The sequence below is a fragment of the Crocodylus porosus genome, unplaced genomic scaffold (genome assembly GCF_001723895.1).
Source record: "Crocodylus porosus isolate Cpor-Errol unplaced genomic scaffold, CroPor_comp1, whole genome shotgun sequence".
Classification (NCBI taxonomy): domain Eukaryota; kingdom Metazoa; phylum Chordata; order Crocodylia; family Crocodylidae; genus Crocodylus; species Crocodylus porosus.
Genome location: NW_017728911.1, coordinates 227,068 through 247,829, shown reverse-complemented (window position 1 = coordinate 247,829; position 20,762 = coordinate 227,068). Strand labels below are relative to the sequence as shown.

Genomic DNA, 20,762 nt, shown 5'->3' with positions numbered 1-20,762 from the left:
TGCCCCTAAGCATGCAGTCCCCAGCTGGTCCCTCCGGGACCCTCCGGGATGTGTGCCAGCATAATTTTCTGAAACAGCTTGCCTAGGATCGAGGTAAGACTAACTGGCCTATAGTTTCCTGGGTTCTCCTTCCTGCCTTTTTTGAAGATGGGAACCACACTGGCCCTCTTCCAGTCCTCCTTTAGAACTCGAGGGTGGAGATCGTCCGGACCGGCTGACCTGAACACGTCCAACCCCTCCAGAAGCTCTCTAACTAAATCCTCGCTAACCCGTGGCCTGAGGGGGGCCCAGCAGGGAGGTGGCTGTTCTGGTCCCTACTTAGGAATCCAACAGCACTCAACACAAAAATCTGGAACCACACCCAATGAGTCTGTCAAACTAGTGAACTCAGGAGAAGCAAGCTCTCTTTTCACCTACCAAAGTCTATGGAAGAGGAAATTGGACATGACATGTAGTGGGGGAAGGAGCAGAGAAGGTGACTTACCAAAGTATAGATCATCCTTTTCAAGACCAAACATGTTTGCAACCAGTCATGAAGGGTCTTGTTTCTGGCTTTACTCACACTCCCTCACAGACCTCATGAATTCTTGCTGCATTGCTATTTCCCCACAATATTAATGATCACTAGATTCTATCACTAAAATTTATAAAAAAGGAAGAAACATGACAATTCCATCTAGAGCTTACCTTTCCATGGCTTTTCTTCATATGGGACACATAGGCTTCCCGATCAGGGATCCACTGTGAACATTCCCTACAAGTCCAACCAGTTTTTCTCAACTTGGGCTTTGATTCTGGGTTGTGTTGCCTTCTTGTGTCCTTCCTTGGCAAGGAGGCATGGGAAGTACCATTGGCTATTGTCTGTTCCTTTGGTGGTGTACGAACTTGGTTGCTGGATGTTGTCTCAGATTTCTGTCGAAGATTAGAGAGCTCCTCTGGATTTTGGGGGACTCCATGAACACTCTGAGTTGGAATAATAAAAAATGAGCATCAGCTGTCAAATATAATTCAAGCAACATGTCACTCCTCTCCCTCTCCCTCCCCCTCCCTCCCCCCAACACATATTTGAAAAGGCTAGAAAGCTTTCCTGGGCAAAAAATATTTAAAAAAATATATAAGGTTCCCACCATAAAACGTCTGTATTACAATGGCATTTCCTTAGTGGTACAGGCATAACATTTTCAGTGAGTGTTTGGGATCACTGGTTGAAAAGGAAAGAGAAATGTACATTTCCAGTATTTTGGAAGCATGGTTTTTGGCTCTGGTGCTACCATATATGCTCAAATATAAGACAACCTCCCAATCACTGGATTCTAGATTTGGAAAAATTATAATTTTTTAAATAATTTTACAGGTATGGAATCTAATCATTAGAGGTTTGCCTTGAATTTGACCCTTCCCAGGCCAGGCAGCCCTTTTGCTCTCTGCTTCCCCTCACCTTTTTCCCTTGGCAAACCTTTCCCAGTCCTTACTGTCAAATCCAGCTATCCCTGAGCGCACAGAGAGAATCAAATTTGAAAATAATAACCTTTTTTTTTTAAAATAATATATTTCATGTTCCAGATCATATTAGCCAAATCAGTTCCAGATCAGATCAATTGAGCAGAAATCAATCATTCCAAAAATCATATCAATTGAGCAAGTGGAACTCAATCATTCTAAATACCATGTACGGAGCCACAACCTGTGAACGATCTCCATCCCAAACCTCTCATTCTGCACATTCAGATACTCCCAAATCCACTGGCAGGCATCTTACATGCAGGCCCAAGTCTAGAGGTCTTGGGGTTCAGATGCCCCTAAATATTACAGGCAAGCATCCTCCATCCTAGAATCTTTGGTCCAGGACTTCAGATACTCCCTACACTTGATAATATCCCACAAGAGGCCAAGAAGCAATTTGAAAACAATAACCATTTTTTAAGGAATTTTTTTGTGTCCAAAGTCAAATCAGCCAAATCAATTCCAAATCTGTGCGAGTCATTCAAGAACCATATGTGGCCCTGCTGCTAGGAAGCATCCTCCACCCCAGCCTGGAGCTTCAGATGTTTCCAAATCCTTTGGCAGGCATCCTACATGCAGGCCCAAGCCTAAAGGCAATGGGGTTCAGATGTCCCTGAGTTTCACTTGCCCTCAGCTGTATGGCCACAGAAGCAAGCTAGGGAGAAGTCTCCCATTTCCATAAAGTCAGCATATAGCCAAGATCTTCCCAATGAAAGAGAAAGTAGAAGGTTAACTATGCCTTACCTTGGTCAGGGTACTACCCCCTGCCACATTTATAGTTTTCCCCAGCCAGTAGGAAAACCACGTTGGTGGTCATGGTATTTCCACTGCCAGATAAGTAAGACAATAACCTTGAAATTAAACATGACTATAGCAATGAACATACAGTGCCCATACACTTAGTTGTATGGACCCCACCAGAATCAATGGCATTTCAAGCCATGGTGACCCTCAGCACTGCTCAGTAGGTATGTGTATTCCACATACTCCCTATAAAGGATCCACATGCTAATTACCACTTCACTTGTGACTAGAACTAGGAGTTCTTGTCATGAGTCCTGGGACACTCCAAAAATTTACATGCAGATAAGGTGCAGGTCAACCTGCTCCAGCTTCACCTCATGGAGGGCAGGACTACACTAATCACATGTGCCCAGCTAAGAGAGGGTGTGACAGAGGGATTCTGGGTGAGCTATTTGGGGCCCTGTTTCAATGTCTTCCAGGCCTTTAAGGCTGGTGAAAAAACAGGAACATTGGAAATGGGAAAGAAAGATGCAGGTTAGCTGTGGGAGTGAAGAGAGGAAGTCAAAACATATGCAATGTAGTGGCTCACCATGACTTGGAAAAAAGTCAATGATAAGGGAGACTGCGCTAAATGAGCAATATCATAATCTTACTCAGATTGGCTTTATGAATCTATTTTTGTAGAAGGTTCCTACATTTGCCCAATATGGGCCATGTATTTTATAGTCATGTGTTGGCTGTATTTAATCACCTTTATAACTGGTTTCCATGGTTAAGCACATGTTTCTTTTGGCAGCAGCTTAATGATAGCCAGTGTATTTAGTGACATTTCCTTGTATGTGATTTTAAGACAATGGGCTTTTTTCCCCCCATGCTAATGGGGGCGGGGCACCTCTCCTTGTATTTAGGTAAATACAGTATTCTATTTCAATATACTTTAGCGTAATGGTTTAAAAAGACAAAGTTTGCTGCCACAGCTGGGAACTCCACAACTGGAGAGACTTCTCTTTTTAGAGTTCAAAATAAATGCAGTAATGTTCTCTGCACACTGAACAAACCAAAGGCAGAAACCAAGTTGCTGCTGGATGCATGCTGCCAGGCTTCCAAGATAGTCCATAGAATTACAACACAATTGGACCCAATGTCCCAGAACAGCAAACAAACTACTTTCATAATCAAAATGGAGGACAAAGAAAATAACCTACATCTTAAAAGCTGTGGTAAAAAGAAGGCCAAATAAAACAAGTCACTTGCCAATAAGTCCCAAAGACAGCCCCACAGGGACTGTAATAGTATCTATACACACAGGGATAATTCAGATGCTTAAATTTTCCCAGGAATTATTAAGAGTAAAGGCTGTAATAAAGAAAGGAGACAGGAATTTTTCCTTTATGTTTTCATAATAAGACACAAAACATGACCTCTAAAACAGGCTTGCTCCTCACTTGAGAAGGCCGAGCCTCTTGCTTGTTTCAGATGGTGTGCGTGATGGACAAACTCCACACCCTTGGAGATACTGTCTATATTCATCTCCCTGTTTGAAGATCTCAAAGCAGTTTACAGGCATAAATAAATCAATCCTCACCAAGCTGTTAGGGAAGTCCCTGTCCTCAGATCAGTTTTAACAGAAGGAAATTGAGGCGCAGAGAAGTGAAGCAACTTTGACAGTAGAGTGAACAGCAGAACCTAGATCTCTTAACTCCCAAGCTTGTGCTTCAACAACTCAAACACACACACATACTATCAAAATGGATCCCACTGTCTGATCAGCAGTACCACCTCTCCTAGAAAACTGTCTTCTAGAATAGATTACCTTATCTTGAACACAGGAACAGACCATGCAGCTTCTATATTGATCTCAGGGGGCTCTGCTTTGATAGGCAAAAACAGTGTGTTTTTCACTCATGTCAGTTTAACACAACTAAAAACCCTGGTCAATTCAATTCTAAAGTTTCACTGAAGGTTGGTAAAGCCATTAATGACAAAACATGCCCCAGTGTGTAAAACTAAAGACCTGTGGACGTTTGAGTATTATTTGCAAGCTCTGCTACACACATCAGCTGGGCTGGAATTTTTAAAGAAGCCAATGGGAGATGGGTGCCTTTTGAAAATCTCAGCCTTAGTTTTTCTGACATTTCTATTTTCCCAACTGAAAACTGGGGAGACTAATATTTATCTACCTCCAAGGGCCACTTTAAGTGCTAACTCAGTGCCAAACAAAGGTTTCTGAGATTTTCAAATGAAAGCCAAATCATAACTACTGAAAGTTTATTCATTCTTTGCCTTCTGAGACATGGCTCTAAACTCGAACAAGGAAAAATGACTTCAAAATTAATCCTATGGCAGTACACTTTTATTATAAATAAAAGCAGAAGTAAGTGAACACTTTGTTCACAATTTCACAACCTGTTATACTGGAAAATACGGGAATGTTCAAGATGACCTTCCATTTGGGCACTGCTGGTTTTGCACATTGTGATGTGCTAACATTCCCACACTAGAGTAATAGCAAAATATAAGATGCAAGTACATATTTCTTAGTGTAATTTAACTTCCATAAACAACAGGGAAGACCAGGGGTGGATCAAAAGGGTGGGGAGGGGAGAGGTGCAGTTACACCCACCATTGATTCCTACTATAGTGACATTTTAAAATCAGCTGTGTGCGAAAGGCACGTACTTCCATTCAAGCAGTGCTGCAGCAGTCTATTGACTTCATAGCTCGTTATCAGCTCTAGATAAAACCTTAACTCATGTGAGGTGATATTAACACAGGTGTAGAAATGACTGACAGTGAAGTACCGGAAGCACTATCAAGACTCTCAAGAAGACTAGATTTTGTATTATGAATCTGAATAAGTGATGGGCATTTAACTATAGTGACTACAGGACTAATGACAAAATAGCTTTTGATAATTTTTTTGCTTAGTTTGTTGCATTTTTTAAACTTTATATGTAATCTAGCAAATTAGTGCACAATCCAAAAAGTTATATTTATTTTTGCTTTGATCTTAAACTGAATAATATACTGCCATCCCCTTAGCCTATTAGTAAAGCATCCAGTTTCTCTTTAACTGAACAAAAATGTCCTGTGCCATGTGGAATGATATATCAAAACATTTGCACTCACTTCCCAAAATCCTACATTTGCCCATGGTGAAGGCTACCTGGAAAGCTATAGGGTATTGGCATAAAGGACTGTTCGTTACAAATAGTGGCTGTGAGAGTACTGGGATGTCAGTGACAATATGACTTCACAGGATCCCTCAATAGAATGAGTGGTGTGTACATTTAGAATGATTTTTTAAAACAATGTCAGGTCAGGTTTTAGGATTCAGTTGCAAGAAGATCAAAGATCCAAAGCCTGTAGCAAGGTAATTTTCTGAACACCACCATTATTCCTATTTAAGCATCTAAAATGGGAGTAATCAAACCTCCTATTTCCCAGTGTAACAGAAGGCTTCTGTGAGCAGATTAAAAAAATACAGTGAAAGCTTCTAGGGATGGAAATACCTTTGTGCTGACTCATAAATTTTTGTCAAAAAAATATCTTTTCTGTAAAAAAATCTTCAGTTTATTGAAAAAAAATCTTCAGTGCGCGGTCGATAAAAATGCTTACTTTAGGTTTTTCAAAGAAAGCCCTGAAATTTGGAGGGGAAAACAAAAGGATTTTTTTCCTTGAGCTTGTAACGGCAAAACAGTAAAATTAAATTCCCTTCTCCCTTCCCCTCCCTACCACCTCCCCCACTCTACCTACTGTACAGATTAGGAAGGAATTTATACCAATACTGCAAAATTAACAAGAAGCAACAGAAGACATCCACTTACATGCATACCAGATAAGTGATTGTTTCACAAAATATGCTGCCAGTCTCAGGTTGTTGCCAGCTGCTTCCGGTATAACAAAACTCCCTTTTTCTGCAGACTGGATGTATAAACCACTTGAACACCTTTAAGCCCACTATCTACTTCGTAACTTAACTGTACCCTGGTTAAACTGCACAGTAAGTGGAACTGTAGGCATCTACTTTGTAACTAATTGTACTTGGCTTTGCTGCTCCAGAAAGAGTGAAGGGGAAGCATCTGACTCAAGGTTGTTGTTAGAAGCCTTGAAAATGAGAGAAGCCAGTCAGTTTTGCAGCTGCTAATACCACAGCCCCATAGGACTCTGTACTTAATAAGCATGGACAGCACTGTGATATGAGCAACCCCCAAACTGATTACCTCTCCTCATTTTCAAGGTTATTCATAGCCCTGAAATATCCTAGCAAAGCCAGCATGAGGAACTTAAGTCCTGTTTATATTAAGTCTGAATAATTGCATATTCCAGCTAAGTGCAGGGACCATTTTCAGTCTGGAGACTGTGTACACTGTTAAAGAGAATACATTATTTGAGGAAACAAATCTCCGGTTCTATGCACATATTTATTTTAATATAAAGTACAAGGGAAATAATCACAATAAATAAGAAATACTAGTAGGAGCAAAACTGTTTCTAAGTAGACTATGTTTCACAGTTTTCATTCTGCCCTCAGCTTTCCTCTTCCAGTTATATACGCAGCAATGAAAATATTTGCATTCTGTTTCCCTCAATACAAACAGCTGCCAATCAAAAACCCCCATGTTTTAGGGCTGTTGTTTTTTAAACGGCTTTTGTCAAAAAATTGAGTAAACTACAGATGAGGTGATCGCTCCCTTGTTCCCTGGGAAATGTCACCAGAGCTGAAATCTGTTTCATGGTAGTATGTTTTTGTAATAAAACAATATTTATTATTACAGCATTATGAAACTTGTGTAGTTCCACTTTATTTTTCATCAGCTGCCCCTGGCAAGAAACAAAGCCTCCAACATATCTTTTGCCACCAGGGCTGCGTACAAATGCACAAGGCAAGCAGGGTTCTGTGTTATCATTAAGTCAACTTCTACCACCTACCTTGACATGCTGCATTAACTGCTGTTTCTGCATATACACCAACTGACACTGTGGACACTTAAATACTCCCACCAACAGTTTGTTGGCATTCTGCTGGAAGTGCTCCTGCAGCAATCGTTTCTTGTTGAAGACAGTCTCACATGAGCATTTGTAGATCACCCTAGAACAATGCAATTAAACCAAATCAAAATTGCAAGACACTGGTTACAAGAAATCTCACTAAGTTAGCCTTGAGAACAGCAGTTACGTCCCAGTAAATGGAGTTCTTCCAATGTATTACCTATACATAGCCACATTCCTGGGCGATGCTCCCAACATGCTGTACAGAGCACAGAACCATTTGAAGGAACTAGGTAGAGAAATGGAATGTCTCAGGCATAGACTTGAGCTTTCTAAAACATAAGTTCCTTTAAGCCCCTTATCCACATGCCTAGGTAGATAGGGTAGGCACAGATCGGCAGAAGAAAAATATTCAGAGAACCCCCCCCAACACACATGCACTTTCAGCGCTGGTTGGAGGGAAGATTACAGAGTAGTGCACACAGGAAAATCTCTCCGGTCTCTTTCTGCAGCATTTGCACTTAGCATAACTTGTTGCCTATCTTGGGAATGAAAAACACGGCAGCTGCAGTGCAGCCTCCTCTCAGTAGATGACACACTCATCCATGCTAGATTTCTTTCTACAGCTCAGTTCACTCCTAGACCGGAGAAAGGGCCCAGGAAGGAAAATCCCCAGTTTGGGCCAGGGGAGCAGGATCCGATAGGAACTAGGCCACTACTAGCAACAAAAGCATCAGTAGTTTTAACTCCTCCTCATGAGGGATATGTAAAGGCAGACCTTCTAGGGAGGAAAGAGTCCTTGCAGCAGGCAAGGGAAAGTTCCACTCAAACAGTGGCAGACAGATTGTTTGCAATTTGCCAAACAGAGTGAGTCAATATGTAATGGTGGTGTGGGGTGACATTGCCCAGACGGTCCAGGAGATGCGAACAGCAAGTATTCTTGTGAATGATATTGGACCAACTGTATGGCTGGAATACACATAGGCAAGCTTTTCAATATCACAACTTCCTTAGGCCTCTATGTGTAATGGTACTTACTGAGTAGTCTTGTGAGACTCTGTTGGGTGCTGGCTAGTGATGTGAGCAGCAGTGGTGTCTGCAGACTTGAAGGCCATTGGACAAAAAGAACACTTGTGGAAGACTTCGCAGTGTTTCTCATGAATGTGCACTTTCAGCATTGCAAGCGTTGTGAAGACAACTCCACAGTGGATACACCTGGAGGGCAGAGGAAAAGAATTGGAATTAGAAGACTAATACAAGGCACAGCTCCTCCGTGGCTCCCAAAAGCAAACACAGTTATAAACCACAGGATTCAGTATTAGCTCAGTTCCCATCTAATGCGTTTATTAATGACTTGCAAAAAGTCTGTAAATGGTGCGTTACTGGAGTTCACAGATGAGACACAAGCTAGAGAATGTCGAATGCCACTGACAGAGATAAACAACAGAAAAGTAGCCTGGGGAGTGTCAGCATGCTTATTTATAAACCACGCCAGTTGCACGTATGTTGCCATTTAGTTTTAATCATATTAATATAATTTAGTGAATTCCATTACTGTATTTACAGGTAGGTTATGAATTGCTACATTTGTCACTACCAAGGCTTATGTAACCAACTTTTTTCCAAAAAACCTTTGCTGCTACTCTTAAGGAAGACTATTCCCAATCTTTTTGCACATGTAACCTTGCTTCTGAGCTAATAATCCCTTCTTCCAGTTGGCTCAAAACTGCAATGCTACCACTGACTTTCAGTAAGGTTGTTGTTGCCCTACTCATAACGGGTAGGGAGGGGGCACACCCCTTAGTTTAGGAACTGCTGAATTTGGGTGCTAATAAACTACTGAATATTACTGGTGTAGGGCATGTCCAGTGTGAAGAGCAAGAGAGAGCAAATGTATAGGCCAGCAGGCACTATGCAAGTTAAAGAGCTGCAGTTAAATGTTGAGTCAGGTGCATATCAGAGATAAGGAAGACTCCCTTTTTAACAAACCAGACTTTCTTGTAACATTAAATCTTTCTTGACATCTGGCAAGGATCACTGAGAAACTGGCTTAGTCTGGTTCTTAAAGGTCTCAGAAACAAAGATGTTTCTGAAAATTTCCAGCCTTTTATCTTGCAACACCTCCCCAGTAAAAGTTAGCCCCTCCCAGAGAGGCTTTCAGAAGGGAAAATGGGGTCTTGATGCACCACTACTGTGTTTTGTAATGCCAAGAGGAAAACAATAGGGAGGCTTTCCAGGAACATGCGTCTTGTATCTGCTCCTCTCTATTGGGTTAGAGCTATATTATTAGTATTATGTTAACTAAGTCTATTTGGGTTGTCTATAAACAGTCTCCTCATCATTTAATAAATCACTTAATAAAGACATAAATTTGATTGGGGTTCAATTGGTTAACTGTTCAGTAATTAGTTAATATCCATCTTGCATCAAGAGGTTAAAAACATGAGCAAGAAACAATACAAGGTTCAGGGCAGAAAAAAGTGCAGCTAATATATTTGTGAAAAAATCATCCCAAACACAGTTTTTCAATAAGTAAAAAAAAAAATCTGGAAAACTGAAATGCCAAGAGAAATGAAGGGGTGTTCACAATGCCTGCAAACTACACAATGTGATACAGCAACAATGAAGATTAATATGATTTCCAGCTGGGAGGTCACAGCCCCTCAGTATACGTCCCTGGTCAGAGTGCCTCTCTAACACTGTACCAGAGATACGAAGACAAATGGCAATGGGTTAGAGATAAGCAACACAAACGAAGACGCAAAGGGAAGGAATGATTTATGGAGAATGGGCAGGCAAGTGCCTGCTGGGAAGAGAAGAGAGGATTCCAAGGGTGGGGTTTAACCTAAGCATCTGTAGACATACGGCTTTCTTCTCACTTGAAACTAAAGGAATGAATGCTGGGGACCACTATGCCTCATACTTTTAGCATTTCCCCCACTTGGCCTCTCCTTCCAATTCAGTTTAAAGGGAGCTCAGAAATACTATTCCCATTCAGAGGCCAACTGCTGCCAAGTGACAGTTTCAACTTAATCAGTCCTTCATTTTTTTTCCAAACTACTCTTTGCTTATCCAAACACACGAGCACGTTACATTGTATATCAGTCAAGACTGCAGTATGCATTATAACACCTAGCCCAAAGCCTCAAAAACAATGAGATGAAAAGTTAAGCTATCTATCAAATACACGCCCTCTCCTCCTCACCTCATACCATTGGCACAAATGCTGTCACAGGCTTGATGCCAGTCCTCCAGCAATTTGGAGATGTTCCCAACTCCTATCTTCACAAACAAAACATCCAAGTAGTCCATCATCCCAACCTGTTTCCCTGTTCTAGGAAACAAGTTTATGGCTTAAGGTTGTTTGCGAAGTATGTTCTGTGTAGGTCAATGCTAATTAATAGTGTCTCAGTGTATTTCGCAGCTTTGTTGCTTGCAGAAACAATCTCTGACATTATAGCTGCTCTTTTCATGAAACAGGAGCTTCATGTTTGGGGAGGATGGTAAAAAGATTACATTGAGATGGTGCTGGGGACCTGCTGTCAACCCCCAGGGTAAGATGTGGAAAGAACTGATATACAAACTTGCAGGTCTGATAGTACATGCTTTCAGTTAATCTATCTAATCAGAGATGGTACCATATAACTAGAAAATAGCAGATGTAGTACCACATTTAAGACTGAAACAAAGGACAACTCTACAGGTCCAATAGTTCAAGCTCAGTAGTACATAGTACTTTGGAACAAATTTGGAAGGAAAGAATTCTTAAAAGTTGTGCAGAAAAATGGAAAATAGTATAAAATACAACAAGTTTAGCAAAGGTAGCTCTTGCTGATTCACTTGAGATCTTGACAAGCAATTTCTAGACCAAGTAAACACAGTAGGTCTTATATTCCAGACTTCAGGAAAGCGTTTGATATAATGTCACATGAGAAATTATTAGTTAAACTGGAGAAGATGGAGATTGGTAGAGGAATTGTAAAGTGGAGGAAGTATTAGGTAAAGGGGAGAAAGCAGTGGGTTGTCAAGATCAGTCATGGGATCAATCCTGTACTATACTTTCATGAATGACCTTGGCACAAAAACTGGAGTCTACTGATGAAATTTGCATGCGTCTAAATTCAGAGGTATCATTAGTACAGAGGAGAAGCAGGATATTATACAGGAAGAACTGGATGACCTTGCAAACTGGACCAACAGAAGTGAGATGGAGTTCCACAGCACAAAACATAAGGTCATGTTCTAGGAGACCAGTAACAAATCTTAAACTGGGACCTCACATGGAAGCAACTAAGAAAAAGAAGGATTTGGGTGTAATACCTGATTGCAGGAGAACTGTCACAATGAATTTCCAAGAGATGGCAGAAGGCACTGATAAGACCTCATTTGAAATACTATGTCTAATTGTGGTCAAGCATATTTAAGAAAAATTAATCCAAATGCATAGGTACAGAGAAGGTCTACCAGTATTAGCTGGAAAAGAGAATCTATTATTTGAGGAGATGCTAGAAGAGCTTGGATTTGTCAGCAAAATGAATGCGGAACAGGGATATGCCTGGTTACTATAAATCTAGCGGGTGATAAATAAAAGGGAAGGAAAAGATAGTTAAGGTTAGCACAGCGGCAAGTGGTTATAAAGTATCTATGAGTAAATTTGGCCTGGAAATCAGGAAAGGGTTTCTAACCCACAGAACAGTCAGGTTCTGGAACAGCTTCTCAATAACAGCAGCAGGGTAAAAAAAGATTTTAATGCTCAGAAGATGGAGCTTGCTTGTTTTATGGATGTGGGTGCCCGTGATAGCTGGGAACTACAACTGATGATGGGAGAGGTCCCTTCCCATCCTTAATTCATGAAAATAGCCCACTCAGGAGCTTGTGAAACTGTCTCTTGTTCTGTCAAATACACTCCTTTCCAGTAAAACAGGAAGGCTGCTGGTGTACGACAGCCCTCAGGCTGCTGGCTTCTACAGCTAGTACTTTTCTCACTGAACAGCTGTCTTTTGTCTCTTTGTGCTCCTGTTGCTCTGTACCCATCTATTGTCTTTTGTATGTAAGCTCAATGGAGACAGAAAATGGGGAGGGTTATGTGTGTGGTGTGTAGAGCGCCTAGCACAGCCCTGGTTTAAGACTCGGGTTCTCAGGCACCATAGAAATAATACATAACAATAACCATCCTTTGCTATAGTTCCCAATACAAAAGAGGAGACAGTGGCACTGACAGATCTATTAGGGTCTCTCTTTGCCTTTAGCCAGCTAGACACTTCCACAAAAACCTGTTTTCTGTTGAAGGTCCCTCACTATAATACAAACACAAACTTGGAATCAGAGGCTCCTCTAGCTGAAGAGTACCAAAGCCAAGGAGTGGGGGTATCCACAGTGTGGGGCTATAGCATACTGTGGCAGCTCCCATGTTGGGGATAGGGAATGGCAGGAAACCAGGCAGCGAGGGAATTCTGATGAAATTTTGGTTCAGTGCAACAAAACTCACATCAGATGAAGCACAACAGCTCCAGGATGCCTTCTCTTCTTTGCTCCTGTACTTCCCACTGATGGATGGGCAGCACACGCTGAGAAACAGGAATACTAACAACTGAATTCTTGCCAAATGGGGGAGAAGCAGGAGCACTCTACACCAAGGGTGTCACACATGTGGCCTACAGGCCAGATCTGGAGCATGGAACCCCTCTATCAAGCCTACTGGGCTACCAGTGGACTACCAAAAGTTGCAGGGTAGGGCCACAGTGAATGGGCCACTGCAGAATCTGGGGCTCTTGGTCCCTGCTTGACATGGCAATTGGCAGCACTAAGTCAAATGAGGGCTGATACAGCCTCAGATGCTCCCCCACCATTTCGCCTGTCACCACCAAAGTGGTCCTACCTTCTCAGCCAATGGCCTGCCATTGGCATGCGCTGCATGCCAGAGACAGAGACAGAACCAGAGGTGTCACCACCATGCACACTGCTGTCACAGCACAAGGCACATGGCAGCAGCAGAAGCAGTCTCTACCATGAGGCATGCAGCAGAAGCTGGGGCTGTTGCTGCTGCTGCTGCCACCACTGCATGCACAGGGCAGGAGCCTGAGCTGCAGCCACCAAACCACTCCATGCCCCAGACTGGATACAACCCACAAAAAGCCCCAGGATCCAGATCTGGCCCAGAGCAGGAGGTGAGTTTGACACTCCTGCTCTACACCAACATTAAAGCTGTGGTGCCTGATTTCATGCAGCTCACTCCATCGCTGCCCTTCTATCTCAGGCAGCTGAGAACTTAAATAACGATCTTGCCATTTATGAAAGTAGCTGTCGTTTTATAAAGATCCTCCTTTGACACAAATACTGATGAATGATAAAACCTCTTCACCCTTGAATATGAGAGTCCCTGATGATGCAAAACAAAGGCATTACAATAGGGCCTATGACAGAAGGCAGAGTTGTACTGCTCTTGTGCAGTGAAAGTATTCCAAAATGCTAAAAAGGAGAACTGAAAGAGTGAAGTAACGTGCAACATGTTAACCAGATTTGTTCAAGTTTGCAGTCACATGAAAGATGCTAACAACTGTTTCTTTTTACCTAATTTAAGAAACATATGACTACATTTACTGAAATCTAAGATGAGCATGAATTGAGGACGACTCCCCAATAATTAAATTCAATAAATTTAGTAAATTATAAATTTGTTATAATTTTCCATGTATAGAACCTAATTATTATTATAATTATCTTTAACTCATCCCTCCCACTGCTGCAGGGGGGCAGGCAGTGGGGAAGCAGGTAGTGTGGGGAGGCCAAGCAGCTTAACCCCACTCATGCCTGCCACCCTGAAGCCTCTGCTCCCCGTCCCCCCCAGCCTCTGGATCCCTCTTTTACCCCAGCCTTTGCTCCCTGCTGCCTGTCTCCTTAGCCTTGCTCCACACTGGCAGTCTCTGCCCCATTCTAGCCTGGGGAATGGAGTGCAGCCCCTACAGCAGCTGTGCAGGCTGCATGCTGCTGCTGTAGACTGAGCTGGGGCCATACTCATTGCCCTAGACTGCAGTGTGCAGGGAGCAAGAGTAAGTGGGGAGGGGGATAGGGATGGAGGGGATGTGAAGAGGGGCAGGTGGGGGAGCAAAGGCTGCATGGTGAGGGGTAGAAATGGGGAAAAGAGGTTACAGGAGGGAGGGCAGGGTTCAGAGGCTGGAGACAGGCAGCAGCTGCAACTATGGCCCCAATCCCAGGTGGAGGTGGGGGTGGGGGTGGAGCCCAAGCCACAGCAGCCCCTTGCCCAGCCCTCCCCCACACATTGTCCGTGTACTCAATTCTAAGACAAAGGGCTTCCCCCACATTTTAAATGGTTAAAAATATAAATATCCTCTTAGAATTGAGTAAATATGGTATCTCAGTGCCCTGTATATTCTGTGATTCTGTGGCCATGACACTTGCAATGCAGTTCACCCTTTGACATAAACCTATGGTTTAGAATCTCAGCTTAAATGTAAAAAAATGTCCCTAGCCCTCCTGGCTTCAAGAATTTCTAGTGTTGTCTGCAGGAAATCAGTAGAATGGTATCTGCCTTAATTTGCAGATAGCCCAAAACAATGGCTCTGAGGGTAGGAACTGCCCCCCATTGATCTTAATAAGTTCTTAACTCTGAAAATGGGAAGAGGGCATGCTGCTGAAAAATAAGAGTGTGGGGACAGTGTAAAATATACTGAATTGCATACCAAAACAAGCAATAGAAGAATGGAATGAATGTGCTATTTATTTTTACAGTTAGCTCAATAAAAAAATATCTGTTTTATAGATCTGTTGGATAGCTGTGTAGAATTTTAAGACTGCTGCAGAATTTATGGATCTTGTCACAGAAGTTAAGTCCATCTTGCCATAGAAAACATGTATTTTGCTAGAGACCCTAAATCTTACAAAGCAAAATTATTTCCAGTGTTCCTCAAGCATAAAGGGGCTAAAAAACAGTCAGAAGTCTGCTAGTCTCCTAGTGGGGAGGGATATTTCAGAAGGAGGGTCCTAATAAGTCTCCTAGCGAGGGGGGACCTTTGAGCTGACACAGATGATGTATTTTTGGTTCCAACATGAACCACTCACCGCACAAATATGAAAGCAAACTGGGGGTTTGGCTGTGCTGTCAGTTGGGCGATTTGGTTAGCTAGCTTAAGCTAGGGCTGACGCAGGAGCAGGCAAAATATGGCCCGTAGGCTGGATCTAGCCTGCCAGTTGCTTTCATCTCGCCCACAGCACGCACCAGTGAATTGTGCCCTGCCCAGCCCTTCTGCCCAGGAGGGTGGGAGTGAGGCATCCACACATATACAAACCCCCCTCAACATACCCTATTGCGTCTTGCTCCCACCCTGGTGGGCTGAAGGGCCCAGCCCCACCAGCACACGGCTTCCAGGTGGGTCTGCTGCTACCCCTGCTTTAGCCGCCCCCATGGGAACCTGCTGGGCTTCCCCAGAGTCCAGCTTGCTCCAGGCAGCAGGTAGGGAAACAGCGAGGGCAGGGGCTGGGGCCGGGAAGCGCAGAGAGCAGTGCAGAGCCCACACCCAGGGCGGTGGCAGAAACACAGAACTTGGCTGGGCAGGGTGTGGGTGAGAGGGAGGGTAGGGGTTGTGGGGACCCCCTCCACACTCTCCTACATGGCACACAGACCCTGGTGCTGGCAGCAGGAGTGGTGGGGGTGCTCAGGGTGCTCATGCCCAGCACAGGCGCTGGCACCCAGTGGGGCGTGGCTTCAACCAATGCTGTGTGCGAGGTCAAGGAGCACAGCCTGCCCAGCTACCTCTCATGGGGGCTCCACGCTGCGTGCCTGAAGCTCCCACACTTGCACCAGGGGAAGCCCTGTGCTGGAGCCGGCTGCCTTCCCCACTCCAGTCCCTTGTGGAGTCCCGCATGGGGCTTCTCCTGGTACAAGTGCAGGAGTTGCAGGCATGTGGTGCAGAGCCCTCATGATACAGGCAGCAGGCTGTGCTCCTCCCCTACCCGTACTGGCTGGAGCCGCACCCCACTGGGCACCAGTACCTGTGCTGGGCAGCACCCTGAGCACCCCTGCCTGCTGCTGCTGCCAACAGCAGGGACTGTGTACCATATGGGGGTGCTCCCCCACACACAATATACAAGAGTAAGACTCTATTTTTGAGTTATTATGCAATCCCCTCTATATACAGTACACAAACACAAATCATGACAAAAATATTTTTTGTAATAAAATTAAAATACATCATAGTAGGTGTTTGACTTCTAGAGTATGATTTGGTTTTTTTCTGGTTTTAAGATGGCAACCCCCACTCCCAAAAGGAGTATTTGGGGGTGCAGCAGTGGTGGCAAGGGAAGGGACTTCTGGTGGCAAAGATCAGGAGCTAGGGGGTGGAATTTCTGGTCCCAATATGGTTACGGGGGGGGGGGGCAATGGTCAAGGGCCAAGGCTAACCGTGTGGCCTTCCACAGCTCACCAAAACTCATTAAGCAGCCCTCCAGCTGAACTAATTGCCCGTCCTTGAGATATGCCATGAGATTCAGGGAATTGCATTCAGCTCACTGTTAAAACACTTCATTGCACCATATGTTCCTTCAGTGGTGTTGGGAAATTTAAGCCTGTGCAGGAGTGACAGGCCTAAAACTTTAAATCTATTCTCCCTAGTGTTCAGGGCCAATATTTTCAAAACTCACTCATGATTTTGGTAGACCAAATTGAGGTTCATAAAAATTGGCACCCATCTCTTCATTTAAGTGAGTTCAAAATCATTTCTGCTCTTGGGAACACCTTATAACAACACTCTGGATTTAAAATAATATCATTCTCTTTTTAAATGTTTATAAACCATGCTTGAATCTGTTTCACTGTTCAGAAACTTTCCTTAAGTTGAAGTGTCTGGGCAATTATGAGGCCAAATACATATGCTTTATCCCATTCTCAAACTGTGGTGGGAAGGAGAGATTTCTATGTTATCATTATAGTTAAAAAGAATCTTTTGATGTAGTCTTTGACTCAAAATCTTGTAAACCAACACAGTCTGCCCAATTTTCTGTCACAAGTAGTCAAAAATCTGTCTTCTCCCCCAAGAGAAGAGGGAAATTGAACAGCACAAACCTGAATCCAACTTTGCGAGAGTAATGGAGGCAGTTCTCCTTGACATGGGTTTGGAAATAGGCTGATCGGCACACTGCCCCACACTCTGGGCAGCAGTAAGGGGACTTGTGAGCATGGATTCTCTGATGAGCACAGTAACTGCACTGGTTAGGCAGCATCATCTGGCACACTTGACATGTCTGGAGAAAGAGAGAGAAATCATGTTAACCAATTCAATTTGCTTCAGTGTCCTAATTTCACCCTAGTCATTCAGGTTAGAAGGGATGTCCGACCCCCAACATCATCACGGGCTTAACTCTACTCTGCATATCTCTGTACCACTATCTTTCACTTGACCTAGTTATGAGCCTTCAAAAATTACATGCCAGGCCTGTGCCATTTGTTTTGGATCATCTTGTATAGCATGCAACTATAGATGGTACATACATGCAAGGCCAATTATTTACATGCTGAAGGAGCTGCTTCCCCAGAATCTCCAGACCTCACTGTGTCCAGTGTGCTCTCTCATGCCACTGGAGGGAAAAAGGCTGCTTGCATGTATGTGCAGAAGTTAGGTTTGCAGGTAAAACTCCATGTGGTTGGCACATACATTTTCTATATGAACATCATGGTTTCAGTGTCAATGGTTCCCCAAACCCCTATTCCAACCCTAGCCATGCTAACTCCTCTTTTTTTTTCCCCTAATGGCCATGGAGTAGCTACCGACCATCTACTGAAGAGCAGTTCAGAGAAAATCCAGAGCAGGTATAGAGCTGTGTTGACATCTTCCCTGCTAGAGCAGAGGCACTGTTCTATAATGTTGAGTGGCTCTGAACAGATCCCAGGCTTTAGAGGTGAAAGGCACCTTACTAGACAATGAAGAATATTCTGATGGAGTTTGACAAACTGATCCTAATCCCAGAATTCATACCTTCTACCTTTGAAAAGCCTAAGAAACCTCTTTTTAAAAATGACATGGTAAAGAAGGATCTTATTTACATTTGCAGAAGCTAAAGCCTAAGTAAAAGTTGTACACATGATCTTAACACTACCTTCTAGTGGATATGTGAAGATTTGCAATTACAAGATTACATACTACTCCTACAACGTAACACACAATATATTTTTCTTGTCTCCTTAAATACCTGTATACTGTGTTGTAGTTTTGTGCGCTATGCTACATGCATGCCAAAGTCTATTTATGTGAAACAAACCACACTTACAGAGCAAACCACATACAAAATATAAAGCTGCAATAGGAAAAAATGAGTTGGCACAGGCCACTTAGTTTGATTGCTATTAGTGTCATACCTAACAGCCTCCCACCTTATACTGTAGTAAGGAAAACCTCTACTGCCATTTGAAAAAAAAAAAAGATATGGGTAGGGAATAAATTATTAAAAACATACAGAAAACACTAGAATGAACTGAAGATAGAGACTGTAGCTATGGACTGTCCATGCCACAAAACAAAGGTCTGATTCTAGTGTGTGTTATAATTGTGCTGTTCAAGTATCTAACCCAGGTAGGAAGTAATAAAGTAACACCTAGAAAATACTGAGCAAAGCTCAGAGCAAGCAAGTGGGCTCTTGTGGCAAGTGAATAGGAAAGACCTCTGGGATCCTACAATTTGCTCTGATCAGAGGAACAGTCACATTTTAGGTCTGGATAATAAAGTGAGCTCTGAAGACAAGGGACAGATTCAGATTCTAAATGGCTTCTGACCACCTATATGAGAAACAATGCAAAATGGTGTAATTGAATACAGACTCCTGTTATGCAAGAAGTAGAGAAAGAAAGTTCTGCTTCCAGCTTCTTTTAAGGATGAAGACATACACCTGTAAGGAGTTTTATTTAATGATGAACAGAGCATTATTAGAGTTTTCAGTGGTGGCCTTAACATTTTCCATTATACCTGCTTGTTTCATTTACTCGTAACTGCAAGAAACTTTAACTGTTGGGGCTAAAATGCTCTATGCTCCGTCTTGGCCTCAATTAGGTTGTTTTGCAAAGTCTGTGCAAAAATGATGCACAGTTGTTCTCTGGTATGTTAAAAATAGTCACTTAAAGAGTTCCAGCACCTCCATAATTTGGAGACCGAACTCTATAGCTGCAGTTGGCAAGAGGATCGTCCAGCAGTGTTCTGAGCACTCTGGCTCAGATCCAGTAAAACACTTACATGCATGCAGAAGTGGTCCCAATGAAATGAATGGGACTATTCACATGCTTAACTTTAAGCATACAGTGGGGGCTTAAGTGTTCTGCTGGATCAGTGCCAGCGCATCCAGCCCCTTGTAAAATTAAGCCCCCCAATTACCTTTTGCCCAACAGAGAAAAATATGCTTTCTGAGTATTCTGCTCAAATTGCATATATTCCCACGTCTGCTCTTCCCTCTTACGCTGTACCTATGAACAGGTAAAACTGCTCCTGCTTGTTATCAAAAATTTCCATTAACCTACAGGACAGTGAAGTGGAAAGCATGAGAGCAAGAGGGTCCAAGAAGTTCCACAAGGTGATCAGGAACAGAACCCCCGGTTGTAACACAGCATGCATAAGTTTCATTTGCATAGCCGCAACACTTCTCAGGGACAAAAAAAAGGCCACTCTACATGTTTAGAGATGCAGAGAAAGAATCCTACTTCAACCAGGATCCCATAACGGGAGCTTCACAGGAAGGTGTGCTAAAGAACCAGAAGCAAGCTAGATAAGCTAGAGTGTGAATTTGCTGTCAGCTACTCTGCAGTAAACAGACGCCTATCTGTGTGCATGCCCTTACCCCACACAAACCCAATCCAATGGAGAATTACCATACCTGTGTACTGTACCCTACCCAACTCTACCGGTATAAATTATAGCAGTTAGCTGTTTAGATGTTATCATCTCTATCCTCATGTGGCCATTTGAACAAGGAAAAAAGGTTACTGCTTTCTCTCCACACCCACTGGCAAAACCCAATAATAGCCATTTGCTGTTATCTACCCCAGGATAGCTGCATGCCTATCCATTCCTAATCCCAGGGTATGTGTTCATTTTTCAGTGTCTTCAATACAGGAAAAGACTATACACATGGGGCATTAAAGGAAGGTAGCTAACCTGCAGTAAGTTCACATACTATCTTACTCTACACTGCCTTCTCACCTTACATGCATCAATCATGTCAATACGTCCTGGAAAAAAGGATGGTTTAATGAACATGGCACTGGACTGGGACCCTGCAGTTTAACATCCAATTTAGACACAGGCTTTCTGTATAGTCATAGAATCCATGAGTTGGAAGGGACCTAGACAGACATCTAGTCCGACCCCCTGCCACAGGCAGGAAGGAGCACTGGGGGCGGGAGGGGTCATAAGACCCCAGCCAGGTGCCTATCCAGTCTCCTCTTGAAGATCTCCAGGGAAGGTGAGAGCACCACCTCTCTGGGAAGCCTATTCCAGGCTCTGGCCACCCTTACAGTGAAGTAGTTC

General features: G+C 43.2%; 1 protein-coding gene across 1 annotated transcript in view; it reads right to left on the bottom strand.

Annotated features, from left to right (window-relative positions):
• The window catches only part of LOC109308801 (zinc finger protein 592-like), a 47,737-nt gene that overhangs the window by 19,691 nt on the left and 7,284 nt on the right, over positions 1–20,762 (bottom strand). Inside the window, exons 2-5 of the mRNA XM_019533207.1 lie at positions 17,318–17,496; positions 8,278–8,454; positions 7,180–7,339; positions 688–963 (exon numbers count right to left, since the gene is read on the bottom strand). Of these exons, the coding sequence (XP_019388752.1) occupies positions 688–963; positions 7,180–7,339; positions 8,278–8,454; positions 17,318–17,478 (774 nt within the window). The 5' untranslated portion in view covers positions 17,479–17,496. The remainder of the gene's footprint in view (positions 1–687; positions 964–7,179; positions 7,340–8,277; positions 8,455–17,317; positions 17,497–20,762) is intronic.